The sequence below is a fragment of the Trachurus japonicus genome, chromosome 6, assembly GCF_045865225.1.
Source record: "Trachurus japonicus isolate A0001 chromosome 6, Traja_1.0".
NCBI lineage: Eukaryota > Metazoa > Chordata > Actinopteri > Carangiformes > Carangidae > Trachurus > Trachurus japonicus.
In genome coordinates, this window is record NC_140912.1 from 34,819,220 (window position 1) to 34,836,487 (window position 17,268).

At 44.9% G+C, this 17,268-nt stretch overlaps 3 protein-coding genes across 3 annotated transcripts in view; all 3 read right to left on the minus strand.

The window, feature by feature from the left end:
• The window catches only part of LOC146986534 (uncharacterized), a 1,046,957-nt gene that overhangs the window by 954,740 nt on the left and 74,949 nt on the right, over positions 1-17,268 (minus strand). The window lies entirely within an intron of this gene.
• LOC146986556 (uncharacterized) overlaps positions 1-17,268 on the minus strand; it is a 73,251-nt gene that overhangs the window by 9,957 nt on the left and 46,026 nt on the right. The window lies entirely within an intron of this gene.
• On the minus strand, positions 1,047-15,294 carry LOC146986557 (protein NLRC3-like). The gene is made up of 7 exons (XM_085780396.1): positions 15,236-15,294; positions 14,940-15,183; positions 10,498-10,750; positions 10,028-10,282; positions 7,819-9,580; positions 7,355-7,528; positions 1,047-1,383 (listed from the first exon to the last, which is right to left on the minus strand). Exons 1-7 carry the CDS (start codon positions 15,292-15,294, stop codon positions 1,200-1,202), a joined length of 2,931 nt encoding a protein of 976 aa, XP_085636522.1. The 3' UTR covers positions 1,047-1,199.

The following is a 17,268-nucleotide window of genomic DNA, read 5'->3' on the forward strand; positions in this document are numbered from 1 at the left end:
TCTACTAAATATAGCCTAAATATAAATATAAAAATATAAACTAAATATAAGCCTTTTGGTTGTTTCTTTGTTTAATTCCTGCCGCAGTAGCGCCACTTCACTACTTAAGTTCTTTTTACGTTTGGAGTCTGGTGCTCCCTCCCAGATTTTCATTTGCGCATTTCAACTTTCTTTCTCACTTCACCTTCTCTGCTCAGTGCCTGTGGGTGCTGTGTGCACACGGCCCTGCAGTCTCATGCCCTTTTACAGGCATTGATGGGGCCGTTACCTATGCTAATCCTATGTTAATTAGACTCACCTGGCACACGCCCTCAACTTACGAGGAGATGGCATTCATCAAGTAGGAGCACAGCTGCGAACAATTCTGAGGCTTACGAATGCGTTGATGAATCTGACGTAGGGTTTTCTTAAGGAACCTCTTAAGAACAACTTAAGAAAGAATCTAAGAAGGTTCTTAAGAAGATATTGGTGAATGAGGCCCATTGTTCCTGTTTGACTCAACACCTTTAGGGGCCGTGTCCACCGGACGCGCTTTCAGCACTGACAGCGCTGCTTTCCCAGCGCTTAGCGCTCTCTCTCCCCTCCTCGTTAGAATTCCGCTGTTGCTAAGTTACAAAACGAGTCCTTCGACACTAACGTGTTCCTGCCTTGTTTATGTAAACACTACAACGAGGGTCAGAAATACACAGCATCAGCTTTTGACATGGACCCTGAGGTCGGTCTACCTTTAATACAAGTGTGGGTCATGATATAAACCGAGCCACGTCTCCGGTTGTGTTGCTGTCGGTCGCGTATGTCCCATTGGTCAGTGCAGGGAGAAGTGACAACGAGCGTGGCGCTGTTCTAAAAGTTGAGCAGATTTCAACTCGAAGCGCTCTGAGCGCCGCGACAAAAAGAAGCAAGCGCCGACGGCGTTTTACCGCCGAGGGCGCTGAGCGCTTTGAGCGCCCAACTCCATAGGGTTTGTATGGAAAGTTGACGCCCAGAGCGCTAAAAACGCGTCTGGTGGACACGGCCCCTTACCTGTGACTGGATCACTGATGATTGACACATTGAAGCTGCTGCAGCGTTTTCTGAGTCTGTGATGTCATAGATGATGTCATGTGTGATGTCACATCCTGACAGGTTCACCTGCTGCACTTTACACTTTATTTCACTCCCACAGTCTCATCAGCTGTGGAAACAGCTACAGATCAGACTCACTGCAGAATCTCCAGTCGAAAGTCTGGACTCTTCACAAGATCATGAAGCTGCTGCAGAGCTGAAGAGCTCAGGTTGTTGTAGAGTCCACCCAGGTCCAGGTGTCTCAGGTGGGAGGGGTTGGACTTCAGAGCTGAGACCAGAGAAGAACAACTGATCTCTGACAAACTGCAGTCCCACAATCTGAATAAAGAATGAAAGAAGAAGATGAAATGAAGATCATTAACCCCTCCACTGCCGCACAATTCTCCACTGCCTCAATTCTCCACTGCCTTCAATCTCAACTGTGTCTTTCCTGAGTCTGTGTGCACTACTGAGGAGCTCAGCTCATGGTTTCACTCCACCTGTGAGACTGTCTTAGACACTGTGGCTCCATTAAAAACCAGGCAGCCTAAAACCAGATCTGAGCCCTGGCTGAGTGACACAACTCGGGCTGTCAGACATGAGTGTCGCAGAGCTGAGCGCAGGTGGAGGAAGGATAAACTGCAGGTGTCTTTTGAAATGCTTAGGGACTGTTGGCGACATTATCAAACTACTGTGAAAGCTGCTAAAAGAAAACATTTGTCTGACATTATCTTGTCAAATTGTCACAAACCTCGCATCTTGTTTAACACTATTGACTCTGTCCTGAATGCCCCACAGTCTGTCAGTATGGAGACCTCCCCTGCTGTTTGTGAAAACTTTCTTCACTTTTTTATCAACAAGGTTTCTTCTACAAGAGCTCTAATTTCCCCCTCTGCGTATGACCCTTCAATCTCTGTCACCTGCTCTGCTGTTTTTAACCAGTTTGAGCCTGCAACGCTGTCGTCCCTACAGGAGATTGTTGGTCATATGAAGCCCTCAGGTTCTCCAAATGACGCTGTCCCTGCTCGATTTTTTAAGGAGGTCTTCCCTACTGTAGGGCCATATGTTACTGCAGTCATTAATAGCAGTCTGTCCTCAGGTGTGGTCCCTATGAATTTTAAACATGCAGTGGTGAAACCACTGATCAAAAAACCAGGGCTAGATCCTGCTGTCCTTGCCAATTACAGGCCCATCTCTAAATTGCCTTTTCCTTCAAAAATTACTGAGAAGGTAGTTTACAGTCAATTAATGTCCTTTCTGGAACAGCAAAATATTCTTGAGGTTTTCCAATCTGGTTTTAAATCCTTGCACAGCACTGAATCAGCACTTTAAAGAGTTTTTAATGATATCTTCTTAGCTACAGACTCTGGTGATTCTGTGATTCTTGTGCTTTTAGATTTAACTGCTGCCTTTGACACAGTGGACCATGAGATCCTAATTTCTCGCCTGGACCAGTGGGTGGGCATTAGAGGCGTGGCATTGGAGTGGTTCAGGTCGTGCTTGGCTGATAGAACGTTTTGTGTTGGCCTTGGCGACTCTGTGTCCTCTTCTGCTCCCCTCTCGTGCGGGGTCCCACAGGGCTCAGTGCTTGGCCCTCTCCTCTTCTCTCTTTACTTGCTCCATAATTAGGAAGCATGGTATTTTATTCCATTGTTATGCAGATGACAGCCAAATTTATGTGCCTCTCAAGAAGAATGACACCAGCTCTGTCACTGCACTGTTGAAATGTCTAGATGACATCAAGGCCTGGATGTCTTTTAACTTTTTAAATTTTAACCATGACAAAACTGAGGTGATGGTTTTTGGTGGAACCACTGGAACCCCCCTGCCAGATCTTGGTTCCCTTACCCAGTATATGAAACCCACCGTTACAAACCTGGGGGTGAAGATGGACCCTGATTTTAAACTTGAGAGCCAGATCAGGTCTGTCGTTAAATCGAGTTTCTTTCACTTGAGGCAGCTGGCCAAAATAAAACCTATTCTTTCCAGGCAGCACTTTGAGACAGTAGTCCACGCCGTCGTAACTACTCGGCTGGACTATTGCAATTCATTATATGTGGGGGTCAGTGCGTCGGCCATCTCTCGGCTCCAGATGGTATAGAACGCTGCAGCTCGTCTTTTAACTGGTACAAGAAAACACGAGCACATTACCCCCATTTTAGCCTCACTCCACTGGCTGCCCATACATTTTAGAGTTCACTTTAAAATTCTTTTATTTGTTTTTAAATCCCTCAATGGTCTTGCCCCGCCGTACCTCTCTGAGCTTCTGCACTTTTACACTCCTTCCCGGTCTCTCAGGTCAGCTGACCAGCTGGTCCTGAGAGAGCCCAAACTTTGGAATAATCTGCCTCAGCACATCAGACAGGCCTCCTCTCTGTCTGTTTTTAAATCCCACCTCAAGACCCACCTATTCTCCCTGGCTTTTAACACCCAGTAGGCAGTTGACTTAATTTATTTTATTTTAATGATTTTATTTATTTTGTTGATTTTAATTCTGTTTTATCACATTTTATTTTATCTTATTGTGTTTATTGTTTTTATTGTGCTTCTGTTGTGTTACCTATTATATTTTATCTTGCTGTGCAGCACTTGTGTTTGTTTAAATCGTGCTATATAAATAAAATTGGATTGGATTGGATTGGATCACACACACACACACACACACACACACCCCTGCAGTGATCAGATCATTGATTATTGATCAGACTGAGTGAAATGAGCTGAAAGTGAAGAGTCATTGTCAGTGTGAGAGAAGAACAAGTGGAAACATGAGACAACAACTATTTCAAACGTCCTTCATTCGTGACATCTAAGTCAATGATTCAAGATCAATCAGGTTCAGTTGTGGATCAAAGATCTAAGATCTACAACAGTAACAGTTAGTGAACTGACCTCAGAGTCTCCAGTCTACAGTCTGGACTCTCCAGAAAACCACTCAGATGCTTCACTCCCGAATCCTGCAGGTTGTAGTTGTAGTTCAGGTCCAGTTCTCTCAGGTGGGAGGGGTTGGACTTCAGAGCTGAGACCAGAGAAGAACAGCTGATCTCTGACAACCTGCAGCCCTCCAATCTGAATAAAGAATAAAAGCAGTGAGTTGAGGACAAAGCTCCTTGTTGACAGCGTTCAGTGTCTCATCATCTGTTCAGAGCTGAAGAAGCTTCAGAAAGAACAAGTTTAGAAAATCAAAGTCCAACAGCTGAAGCAACAGGAAGCAGGTTAAACAGTCACATAGAGAGAAAACAGCTCATTAATATTCATGAGAAGCTGCTGCTGCTTCAACACAGACGCAGTGACTCCGCCTCTTCACCTGTCAGCTCCACCTGTGGCTCCATCCAGAGAAACTCATGTTGAGCAGCCACATTGATCAGAGATTTACTGACCATGCTCAAGACAACAAACATGTGAGACTGAACTCTGTTACCATGACAACTAACGTGTAGAAACACATGTTGAATGAAGTTCAAAGACAGAAAAACCTGAAACCAACTTATTATGGGATGTTGTCTTTGAATGTTTCACTATAAACATGACAGAGCCTCAGGAAAGAGGTGGAGCCAGCAGCTATTGATTATAGATCAGTTATTGTCTGATACATCACATGTGTTTCTGTAGTGGAGGTGAAACATAAAGAGAAACAGAGACTGGACTAAAAACCAGTGAGGTGCAGTCAGGGCTTTAATTTATTCACTTCATCTAAAGTTGGATTCTTTTTGACTTTCAGATAACTTTACTACAAGTTCAATGTGTCAGAATGTGGTGATTTTCATGGTCTAATAAAAGCCAGTAAACAGAGCTAGCTTCTGTCCAGGCAGCAGCTGCACAAACCACTCAGCCATGTGTAGTATTACAGAGCAAAGGCCCAGAGCTGCTTGTGTGTCTTCTCTGTTGTAAACCTTGTAATAACAGCTTGTTGTGTACAGTTAACATCCTTGTTGCTCAGGCCTGAGTGTGGATTGTGTTAAAGGTTTGTTGTGTGATGTGAGTGGTGCTCCAGTATGTGATCCTGTTATTGATTTGAGTTGTGTGTTAATAACAGCTGATGTCAGGACGGCATGGATTATGGGGAAAAGGTGTTGCACATGTTGAGGACTTGGATCTGTGTAAACCATTGTGCATAAATGTGTTTGTTGAGAGGTTTTTGTGTGATGAGCTGTCTGAGGTGCCGACCCCCCCACAGCCCTGGGGCCTCATTTGTCAAAGAGGGTGTAAAACTACTACTAAAGTTTTGCGTACGGCGAAAATACGAAAATGGCGTACACCCGAAATATTTACACCTTTTTCAGATCAATCAAACTGTGCGTACGCACAACTCTCCGCATTTCCCTTTGATAAATCACACCGGACCCAAGAATGGTGCACACTTGAACACACCTCTTACTCCACCCCCCGAACGCCTATATACAACTATATATGGTCAGCACGTGCATATTTAATTAGCCATGTGCGCTCTGTGGAGTGGCAACAAGTGACAACAAAGTGACAACGGAGACAACGGGCGGAGGACGGAGGAAAGTTGCGGAACTTCTCCGCTTCTCCGAAAGCAGATACACGGGCAATAAATCAGTCAGAAAAATGATCTTGCACTTTAATAAGCTACAATAAAAAGAAAAACCTCCCAAATCTCAACAAAAGGGTGCAGAAAGAAGAATAATCTTATGTAATCTGCCCCTTTATCCCAGAAAATCTTTTTTTTTTTTTTTTTTAACCTAGATGTTAAAACAGTGTAGGAAGCAGGACGATAGCTACTTTGAACGCCTTTCCAATACACAGTTACAGCTCTACTGGACTCAGTTTGGGTCATTTTCCAAGCTGAGTCCTTCACAGTTCCTCCTCAGGGCCGAGTTGTCTCACTCTTTATTCTCTCCTCTCGTCAGCTCCAAACACACGTGCACCTCGTTAACTCAGGTGACAGAATAATAACAGTCTCAGTAGCTGCAGATCAGTGTGCGCTGCTGCTGGTGTGTTTTTAATCTTGGATGGTTTGATCCTTGTCGGACGTCACACAAAAAAGCAAAATCCTCAATCCGCTCTGTTTATCAATTAACATAGAGCCTAGTGTTATTATAGAGCGGGTTGGATTGCCAGCATCAACGGTCCGCCACTACAACAATTAGGCTACTTCATAAAATCCTACTGTGCTCTTCTAAATGTACTCCGCTCCTCTCTCCCTCTCACACTGCAGTTCTCTGACTCAGCAACGGTGTCGCCAATTCCTCCTGTTCCTCAAAAGAGGCGTAAATCACGGAACGCCAGGGTCAAAATGGGTGTAAATGTCCGCACTTTTCCCCGTCAGGTTTTGGCTTGATAGATCCCAAATTTGGCGGAGAAAAGTGCGTACGCACAAAACGGAGGAAAAAGGGTGTAAAAAAATGTGTATCCACAATGATAAATGAGGCCCCTGGTCTTGGTCTGTGAGCGCCTGCCTACCCTGTCCTACAGCCTCAGTGTGGATCAGTAGAATATCAGCCTCATGTCTGCAGCTCAGTATCAACACAACTTTCACATCACATTCATCTGAGCACAGAAATAAAACAGAGTCTGACCTCAGAGTCTCCAGTCTACAGTCTGGACTCTCCAGAAAACCACTCAGACCCTTCACTCCTGAATCCTGCAGCTTCTTGTTGGAGCTCAGGTCCAGGTGTCTCAGGTGGGAGGGGTTGGACTTCAGAGCTGAGACCAGAGAAGAACAGCTGATCTCTGACAACCTGCAGTACCACAATCTGAATAAAGAACAAAAGAAGAAGATGAAATGATTGATGATTGATCAGATGTGTCCTGATCAATGATCAGTGTGTAAATGAGTAGAGGGACTTTGTCCTTGTGTTGTTGTGGATCATCATCTTGTGGCCTTCTACACACATCATCCACATGTCAGCACAGATTCATCAGCTGCTGCTGACCTCAGATCAGTCTGTCAATATACAATCAATATCTGATCAATACCTGTTGGACTAAACACTGACTACAACTCTCTGATTCACACACACACACACACACACACGCACGCACACACACACACACACACACACACACACACACACACACACACACACGCACACACACACACACACACACACACACACACACACACACACAAACAAACAGCTTCATCTGAGAACCAGCTCATCATTATCATCATCATCATCATCATCATCATCATCATCACACTGACCTCTGGGTGACCTCTGACCCTTCACCTTCTACCAGCTGCAGTAACATGGAGTCACAATCAGTCGCTGCTTCAAACTGAACTTCACACATTTGAACTGAACACAGACAAAAGTCCAACAGGTCCAGTCAGTGAACTCACCTCAGAGTCTCCAGTCTACAGTTTGGACTCTCCAGTCCAGCACACAGAACCTTCACTGATGAATCACTCAGGTTGTTTCTACTCAGGTCCAGTTCTGTCAGGTGGGAGGGGTTGGACTTCAGAGCTGAGGCCACGACTTCACAGTGACTGTCTGAGAGGAAACAATATACAAGTCTGTGAAGAGAGAAAATATCAAATGTGTCAGAATCAAATCAGATGAAAGCTGCAGTAAAAACACAGTTGATGCATCTGATGACAGGACGTGATGATGTGATGAACATCTGAGCTTCAGTTCATCTTCTCTGAGTTTGACAGGAAACATGATCCTCATCAATCTCACAGGATGGACGGGACCCTGAAGCAAAGCCTGCTCACTTAGTAGTCGAAAATAATGAGAAAAAAAAGAAAAACTCTGTTTATGTGAACTACTGATCAATAATTATATTGATTATGTCTGGACTCACCGAGCCTTCCTGCAGTTCCTCACAGCTGGGATCAGTCTCCGTCGTCCCTGATATGATGTATTGTACTTCTTCAGGTCCAACTCGTCCAGAACCTGCTCTGACATCTGCAGCATGTAGGCCAGAGCTGAACACTGGATCTCAGAGAGTTTCTCCCCTGATCTGTTCTCTGACTTGAGGAACTGTTGGATCTGCTGATGAACTGACTGGTCCTTCACCTCCGTCAGACAGTGGAAGATGTTGATGCTTCTGTCAGGAGAGATGTAATCGGTCCTCATCTCCTTCAGGTTGTTGATGGTTCTCTGGATGGTTTCTGGACTGTTGTCTGTCTGACCCAGCAGACCTCCTAACAGCCTCTGGTTGGACTCCAGAGAGAGGCCATGAAGGAAGCGAACAAACAGGTCCAGGTGACCATTTCTACTGCTGAGGGATTTCTCCATGGCTCCCTGCAGGAAGACAGCCAGGGTTAGAGGACTGTTATTGATCTGTGGAGGACTGTTATTGATCTGTGGAGGACAGTTTTTGATGTGTGGAGGACTGCTTGCATTGAATCCAAAAAAATTCTGAACCTTCTTAAACAAGGACTTCTGTTTCGGTTTCTCTCTCTGTTTGTAGTTTTCTTCTTTTTCTTCTTTGCTGCCGCTGCCACTGCCGCCACCGTCTTTTTCTGCTAAGGACAAGTCACTGAAATAATGTTCACTGACTTGTTCTCTCAGGAACTTCTTGAGGACCTGTGTGTTCCTGTTGGTGAAACAGTGGAACATGTAGACTGCAGCCAGAAACTCCTGAACACTCAGATGAACAAAGCAGTAGACTGTTTCCTGGAAGATCACACTCTCTCTTTTGAAGATCTCAGTACAGAGTCCTGAGTTCACCAAGGCCTCTGTGACATCCAGACCACACTGCTCCAGGTCTTCTTGGTAGAACATGATGTTTCCTTCCTCCAGCTGTTCAAATGCCAGCCTCCCCAGCTTCAGAAGAACTTCCCTGTCGGCCTCCGTAAGCTCCTGTGGACTTGTCTCACGTCCTTCACCGTACTTGTTCTTCTTCCTCTTTGTCTGGACCAGCAGGAAGTGTGAGAACAGGTCAGTCGTGGTCTTGGGCAGCTCTCCTCTCTGGTCTGTGGTCAACATGTGCTCCAGAACTGTAGCACTGATCCAGCAGAAGACTGGGACTTGACACATGATGTGGAGGGTCCTGGACGTCTTGATGTGTGAGATGATTCTTCTGGACAGCCTTTTATTACTGGACCTCCTCCTGAAGTACTCCTCTATCTGGGCGTCAGTGAAGCCTCGGACCTCTGTCACCCTGTCAACACATGTAGGAGGGATCTGATTGGCTGCTGCAGGTCTGGAGGTGATCCAGACCAGAGCCGAGGGAAGCAGATTCCCCTGGATGAGGTTTGTCAGCAGCACGTTGACTGATGACGTCTGTGTGACATCAGACACAACCTCCCTGTTGTTGAAGTCCAGTGACAGTCGGCTTTCATCCAGGCCGTCAAAGATGAAGAGAAGTTTACAGACAGCCAGCTGCTCTGCTGTGACCTTCTGTAATGTTGGATGGAAAACATGGAGCAGCCCGAGAAGACTCAACCGCTGATCTCTGATCAGGTTCAGCTCCCTGAACGAAAGCAGAACCAGCAGACTGACATCTTGGTTCTCCAAGCCCTCGGCCCAGTCCAGAGTGAACTTCTGCACCGAGAAGGTTTTTCCAACGCCAGCGACGCCGTTGGTCAGAACCACTCTGATGGGTCTCTGTTGGACAGGTGAGACCGTAGAGACGTCCTCTCTCTGTTGGACAGGTGAGATCGTAGAGACGTCCTCTCTCTGTTGGACAGGTGAGACCGTAGAGACATCCTGTCTCTGGTGGATGGGTAAGGCTTTAGGGATGTGACGTCTTCTTCGGTCAGGTAAGAATTTAAAGATGTCATATGTCTGTTGGATATGTGATGCTTTGAAGATGTCCTGTTTCTGTTGGACAAGTAATGTTTCAGAGATGTGGCGTCTCCGTTGGTCAGGTAAGAGTACATAGATGGCTTGTCTCCGTTTGACAGGTGAGGCATAGATGACTTGTCTCCGTTTGACAGGTAAGGCTTTAGAGAACTTGTATCTCCATTTTACAGGTCGGGCTTTAGAGATGTTTGTACGTTTGACAGATGAGACATTTCTCTGTTGGACAGGTGAGACGGTAGAGTCGTCTCTCGGTTGGACAGGTAAGTCTTTAAAGATGTCGTTGCACTTGATTGGAGTGTCATGGAGGGTCTTCTTCTTGGACGTTGTCTCCAGCTGTCTCACCTCATGTTGGGTATTAACCTCTTCACTCTGTCCCTCTGTGATGTAGAGCTCAGTGTAGATCCTGTTGAGGAGGGTTCCACTTCCTGTTGCCTCAGTTCCTTCAGTCACTCGTTCACATCTGCTCCTCAGACTGATCTTATGTTGATCTAAAACCTCCTGCAGACCACGATCTGCTGAGCGAGAAGAGACAGAGTCAGACTGAAGACAGGGAGTCTGACAATCTGATCAGATTATTTTCATCAGCTACAGAAAAACTACAGACAACAAAGAGAAGGTTTGAATCATCATCTTAAATGTCAGTGCTGTGTGATGGAACAATGACTCTGGAGAAAACAACAGGTCCTGGTTTCACAAATGACCACATCAGCAGACAGATGTTCAGTCTCACTTTGTCCACAGCTGCTCTGATTGGCTGTCTGCAGCTCACCTCTGGTTCTGGGTCTTTGTCCACACTGGGGACAGGAGGGGGGTCCTGAAGAACCAGACTGGTCCCAGTCTGAGGTGAAGCACTGTCTGCAGAACCAGTGTCCACAGCTGGTGGAGACTGGATCCTTCAGGACGTCCTGACAGAGACCACAGCAGGACAGCTGCTGGTCCACAGAGACACCACTACCACTCCTCTTCCTCCTGTCAAGACATTTCTGGATCAACAACATGTCACAGCTCCACATCTGAGCTCTGATTGGTTAACGGCCTCAAGGGGGCGGGGCTTCAGTAAGCAGAGGAGCAGAGAGAGAAAGTAGAGTGTAGAGAGACGAGTTAAATGAAGACCTGGTCCTGAACTGGTCTGGTTTATGTCTATGTACTTTATTTTTATTTGTAAATGTACTTTATTAGGGCCACGGGCAATCGCACCGGGCACTGGTCCCAACAGTTATTGTGTGGATTTTTTCTTATTATTTTTCCACTTCCGGCCAACTTTCGGTTCGCTACTAGTCCTGCAACTCTTCGAGTTGCAGGACAAATTATATATCAAAATGTGCGTCCTGATCGGGATCGGGATCGGTGTGCTATTACTTTTCTCAACAGTGTACGAATTATTCGCGACGTAAGTCGCGATTTACTGCGCAAAATTTTTGCATGTAAGTCAATGGGACGGGCGGGAAAAAAAGAGCGAAAAAGACCAATCATTGGAGTTTAACAAAAGTCTACTGCTCAGGCATACTTTCACCTAGAGACTCCATTTAAACTTTAAACAGTAGACACAAGTCTTGTGTATTGTCGTATTACTCCACGTTTTGATAGGTCATATAGTTTTTGATCAATCCCTGATCAATGACCATGATCATTTTTGGAGAAATTATGAGTTTATAATGGGTGTGTATTGCATGGAATGTTCGTGTCAGAGTGCGTGACATCATCGGTTAGAGTGGGAGAGAGTGAAGAAACATTCTGTATTTTTTCTGGATAAATTGCCACCACGGCCACAATTTACACTCTACAGACATAATTTTTTCAGAATTTGTAAGACAAACTTGTTATCTCTCATGTCATGTGCTCAAAATATCAGAGAGACTTACAGAACTTACAGAATCAGCCTCTGAGTGCGGCCACGTCTGTCCCTGCTCCTCATTGAGTCCAATACAAATATTTTCTGAGAGGAGCAGAACGGCCTGATGTTTTAAAAACTGCCAGCGTCGCCAAAATATTTACTGTAGAAACACCAAATCGTACCGAAATTTTCAGTAAGTCCTTAGAGCAACGTTGATCTGTGTTTTGTTCTGATAGGAGTTACCGTTTTGTCATGCTAAGCCTAATTGTGAGGCCGGTTTAGAGGCAGAAAATGGCTGTTTTTCTCCACGTTTCTGTCTGTCTCAGCCTGCGGGGGCCCCTATCGCCGTGGTAACCTCTTTGATCCTCAGGCCAGGGCTCGTTAACTTCATAAACAATCCACCTGGCGCTCGTTTAAATGTTTATAAACACAGACACAGCTAAATCAGACTGACACAGGATGCAGCTCATAGTCACACACACACACAGACTCTAGAACCAGCTTCATGTGATTACAGTCACACACACACACACACACACACACACACACACACACACACACACACACACACACACACACACAGGTAACCTAATGTGGTTACAGCTCCTCCATATCAGTGCTTATAGAAAGATGATCATGTGTCTGTCTGATCAGCTCTGTCTTGACCTTAAGATCGTGGGTTTGATTCCCATGTTGACAGAGATGGCACAACCCGCAGTAGCTCCCGTGGCCCATTCAAAATTTCCCGAGAGGAAATTTTCTAGTTTATACAGCCCTTTACAACAATCCTTTCGGAGTACCAAAGTGCTTTACATAGTGTAATAATAAAAAGACAGAAGCAGAAATAAAAACAATTTAAAAACAATAAAAACAGTGAGAGCAATAAAATACAGCAAAGTCAAATAAAATAAAATAAGATAAAAGTGCCATTGTGCTACTGGGTATTAAAAGCCATCCTGAATAAGTAGGTTTTTAGCCTGGATTTAAAAAGGCCCGGGTCCGAGATGAGACGCATCTCGGTGGGGAGCTTGTTCCAGAGCCTGGGGGCAGCGACGGAAAAGGCTCGGTCACCCCAGTGTTTATATTTTGATCTGGGCACTTCCAGTGCAAGTTGATTTGTCGACCTCAACGCTCTACCTGGATCTCGGATGGTTAAAAGCTCGGATAAATATAATGGGGCAAGGCCATGAAGAGCTTTAAAAAACAAACATTATAAGTTTAAAATCAATTCTAAAAAGGACAGGAAGCCAGTGAAGGGAGTTAAGAACAGGGGTAATGTGCACACGTCTGTGAGTGTTGGTTAAAAGACGAGCTGCGGCATTTTGCACGAGTTGGAGGCGACTGAGGGAGGACTGAGAGAGGCCAACATAAAGTGCGTTACAATAATCTAGCCGTGAACTAATTAAAGCATGAATGGCTTTCTCGAGGTCGTGGCGGCTTAAAAACATTTTAACTTTAGCTAAAAGACGCAGCTGGAAAAAACTGGTCCTGACAACATTACTGATTTGTTTGTCAAACTTGAGATGACTGTCAAAAGTTACACCCAGATTTCTGACAGTTGAACTGAGCTTTGGAGACAGGGTGTCAAAGTCGGCTGACGCAGTATCTCCAAACACAATACATTCAGTTTTTTCATCATTTAAGTTAAGAAAATTTTGAGCCAGCCACTGCTTAATATCAGCAATACAGTCAAATAAAGAACATTGTGCACTGTTACTGTTTGACTTCACTGGCAGATAGATTTGCAGGTCGTCTGCATAACAGTGAAAGGAAAGGTTGTGCCTGGCTATAATTGACCCCAGTGGTAACATGTACAAAGAAAAAAGGATAGGGCCAAGAATAGATCCTTGTGGGACTCCACAAAAGAGAGGAGCACTGGAAGAGGACAGGTCACCAACCATAACAGAGAAAGTCCTACTGGACAAATAGGATGTAAACCACTTCAACGCGGTGCCGTGGATGCCAACATAATTTTTTAGACGTGACAGGAGGACTGCATGGTCCACCGTGTCGAAGGCTGCTGTGAGATCAAGCAGCACTAAGACAACGGGGCACTTGGCATCCACAGACAGAGCAATATCGTTGTGCACCTTTAACAGTGCAGACTCAGTACTGTGGCGAGACCTAAACCCAGATTGGAACTTCTCGAGTACGGAGTTGTCATCCAAAAAGGACTGTAATTGTATAAAAACAGCTTTTTCTAAAACCTTAGAAAGAAAGGGCAGATTGGAGACAGGTCTAAAATTTGATAACACAGAGGGGTCAAGATTAGGCTTTTTAAGAAGGGGCCTGACCACAGCATGTTTAAAAGCATCTGGAACAGTTCCTAATCTAAGGCAGGAGTTGATAAAAACCAGGAGACTAGGCCCCACAGTATTAAAAACCATTTTCAGCACTTTGGCAGGGACAGTATCCAATGGGCAATTTGTAGATTTCATGGATTTCATTATGTCACCAAGAGAAGAAAGGGAAACCAACTCAAACTGTTCAAACACAGCAGAATGAGCTGGGACAACGAGCAGATCATTGTTAGTATTCATAGTAGCACTCTTACTAATATATTTTCTGACAGAATCCACTTTGTCAACAAAATGATGAAGAAAATTCTCACAAGTGGCTATTGAAACATCAGTCACTGCAGAAGTGCATGGATTAACAACAGCATTAATTGTATCAAATAACACCTTGGGACAGTGACTGCTGGAAGAAATAATATTAGAGAGGTACTGAGATTTTGCTTCACGCACAACTCTCTGATAATCAGCGAGACAGTCCCTTAGTATTTGCAGAGACACATGCAGTTTGTCCCCCTTCCAACAACAAGATCCAATGTGTGCCCAAGATGGTGCGTTGGTTTATCCACGGATTGAATTAAATTAAAAGTTGCCAATAGGGTTTTAAAGTCAGTGGCAAATTTGTCAGATGGGCAACAGACGTGAACATTAAAATCCCCACAGATCAGGAGCTTGTCATATTTTGGGAGAGTATCAGCCAGAAACTCAGAAAACTCTTGAATAAAGCCCTTATTATATTTCGGAGGGCGATAGACAACTGCACACAACACAGGACTTGCAAACTCCACTACAAACAATTGCAGTTCAAACGAGGAGTATGGACCTGTGGGAAGAAGCCGACATTTAAAACTGTCATTGAACACAGCAGCAAGCCCCCCCCCCTCGCCCTGACACTCGCGGGGAGCTGAGGAAAGAACAGCTGGGTGGGAGGAGCTCAGAAAATGCGCTGTTTTCACCTGGTTTCAGCCAGGTTTCTGTCAACAGGAGGAAATCCAAGGAATACGAAGTAAAAAAGTCATTTAAGATAAAAGTCTTGTTCGCGACCGATCTGGTGTTGATGAGAGCCATGCGGACCAAACGCCGGTCCGTCTGTTGGGAGGCCCGGTTGACAGGACGGAGATTCTCCAGCGCGCAGCCCCGTCTGCGGATTCTCGCGTGTCGGCGGCAGGGAAGTGGGTGCCCGGCCTCCGGTACGGCTGGCAGCAGCCATCGGTAGGAGTAATCCACGGAGCCTCGGATGCCATAGCCGGCGCCGTCCTTAGAGGGACCAAACAGCGGATGGCGAGCACTATACGTGGAGGACAAGGCCAGGTGAGCTTTCAGCCGGCGTATTACTCCACCTCTCTTTCCCCGTCTTCTGCGACGGCTGTTGCGTGGTAACCGCACAGGTAGACGCCATAGGTAAGAGGGTAAAGACGCCAGGACAGGTGGCAGTGGCTTTGTCTGGTCGTTAAAATCCTGGATCGGTGGTCTATCCACAGAATCGCGGATTTTTAGGAGACTCAGGCGATCATACACCAGTAGCGATGACACTTTGTGGGATAAAAGCGATAGAAACAGGACAATACACATAAAAGGTAGCAGAGGTAGACGGCCAGCCACACACAACGGCGCCATCTTGCCACCCAAATAGTTTTATCTAAACAGTGTTTATCTGTTCACTGCAAAAACTCCAAAACTTTCCAAGAATATTTGTCTTATTTCTTTTCAAAATGTCTCATTTGTAGTCTAAACTAATGTCTTTCAACTTAAAATAAGTTTTTAGATCATTTTCACTTGTTTTTAACAAATTTTCACGAGAAATAAGTAGAACAATCTGCCAGTGAAAGCAGGTTTTTAGTGTAATAAGAAAGAAAAACTTGCTCCACTATCAGATTTTTCTACTTACGGTATTTCAATTGAAAATATGCTTGAAAATAGTAAAAAGTGTCTTAAAAACAAGCTACCTTTAAGTATAATTTGATTTGTTTTGACTAGAAATTACATTTTAACTAAAAATAAGACAAATATTCTTGGTAAGATTTTGAGTTTTTGCAGTGTTGACCTTAAATCTGGACTCTAAAACAAACTCCCTGTTAGTTTGAGTCTCTTCAGTTCTGCGTCGTCTCGTCTGGTTTTTACTCCAAATGTGTGAAATGATTGAGAAGCTGTTGGTGGTGTTTTCCTCTTTCAGACACTGATCATGTGTTTGATGTTGGTTCTGGACTGAGTCCTATCAGCTCTTTAACTAATGAGCTCCTCATCCAGACGCTGCTGTGTGGCTCTAATCAACCTGTGTTGGAGCTCTGATCCAGTGTGAGGAGACTGAAGCTGACAACAGAAGCTTCAGCAGCTCCACCTGAGCTTCACTACATGTTGTGGAGAAGCTCAGACAGGAAACAGGAAACACTGATCACTCCTGTCTGGTTCCTGACTTTTCAAAATAAAAGTCTGTGTGTATCAGCTGCTTTAATCTCTGTGACTTCAGTTTAAAGGCTCAGACGTGTGGATCATTAAAGTGTTGGTGCAGCAACGTTCACACTGACTGAGGCTGATGACACAGGAACATGAGGACGCTGTGCTTCATCAGTCTGATGGACAGAGTGTGTGTGCATGTTTCTGTCTCTGAGGTTTGTTGTGAACCTTCAGAGTCTGATGGATCTGGTTCCTGGTTTCTCTCTGTTTCCTTCACATGAGTCTAATGACTGAATCATCTTCAGCTCAGTTTACAGTAGAAACTGTCTCTTACTGTGACTCTGAAGGTCCAGGTCCAGGTCCAGATCCAGGTCCAGACTTGAAGTTTAGAGGAATATCTCTGGACCGGTCACTCTTCATGGACAGACAGGTGGATCCTGGAGACTCTGCTCTCAGTCCGTGGTTCTGACCACTGCAAACACAAACATGTTTTAATTCACATCACAATGATCACTGATCAGTTCTCTGATCACAGAATCATTGTTAATGGTAAGTTTGGATGTTACCTAATACATTTGGAAATCAATCAGTCCACCTTAAATGTCAGTATGAGCATGTCCCTTGTTTTTGAACTCTCTGCACTTTAGACACTTTGATCAGATCTTCAAGTGCATCAGTCAGTCTCTGTGTTTCAGTGAATATTTTCATCACTTATTGAATAAAAGTTTCAGAGTGTTGGTCACTGGCTGCAGCTGATCCATATCGACCACTGTCACTGACATGACAGTAAAAAAGTTCACAGTGTAGAACAAACAACTGAGTAATTAAGTTCAGGAGAGCACTACAAGAGTTCAATCAGTTCACAGCTTGGTAACAGGTCTCTTACTTTGTGTCTGATGGTCCAGGTCCAGACTTGAAGTTTAGAGGAATATCTCTGGACCGGTCACTCTTCATGGACAGACAGATGGATCCTGGAGAC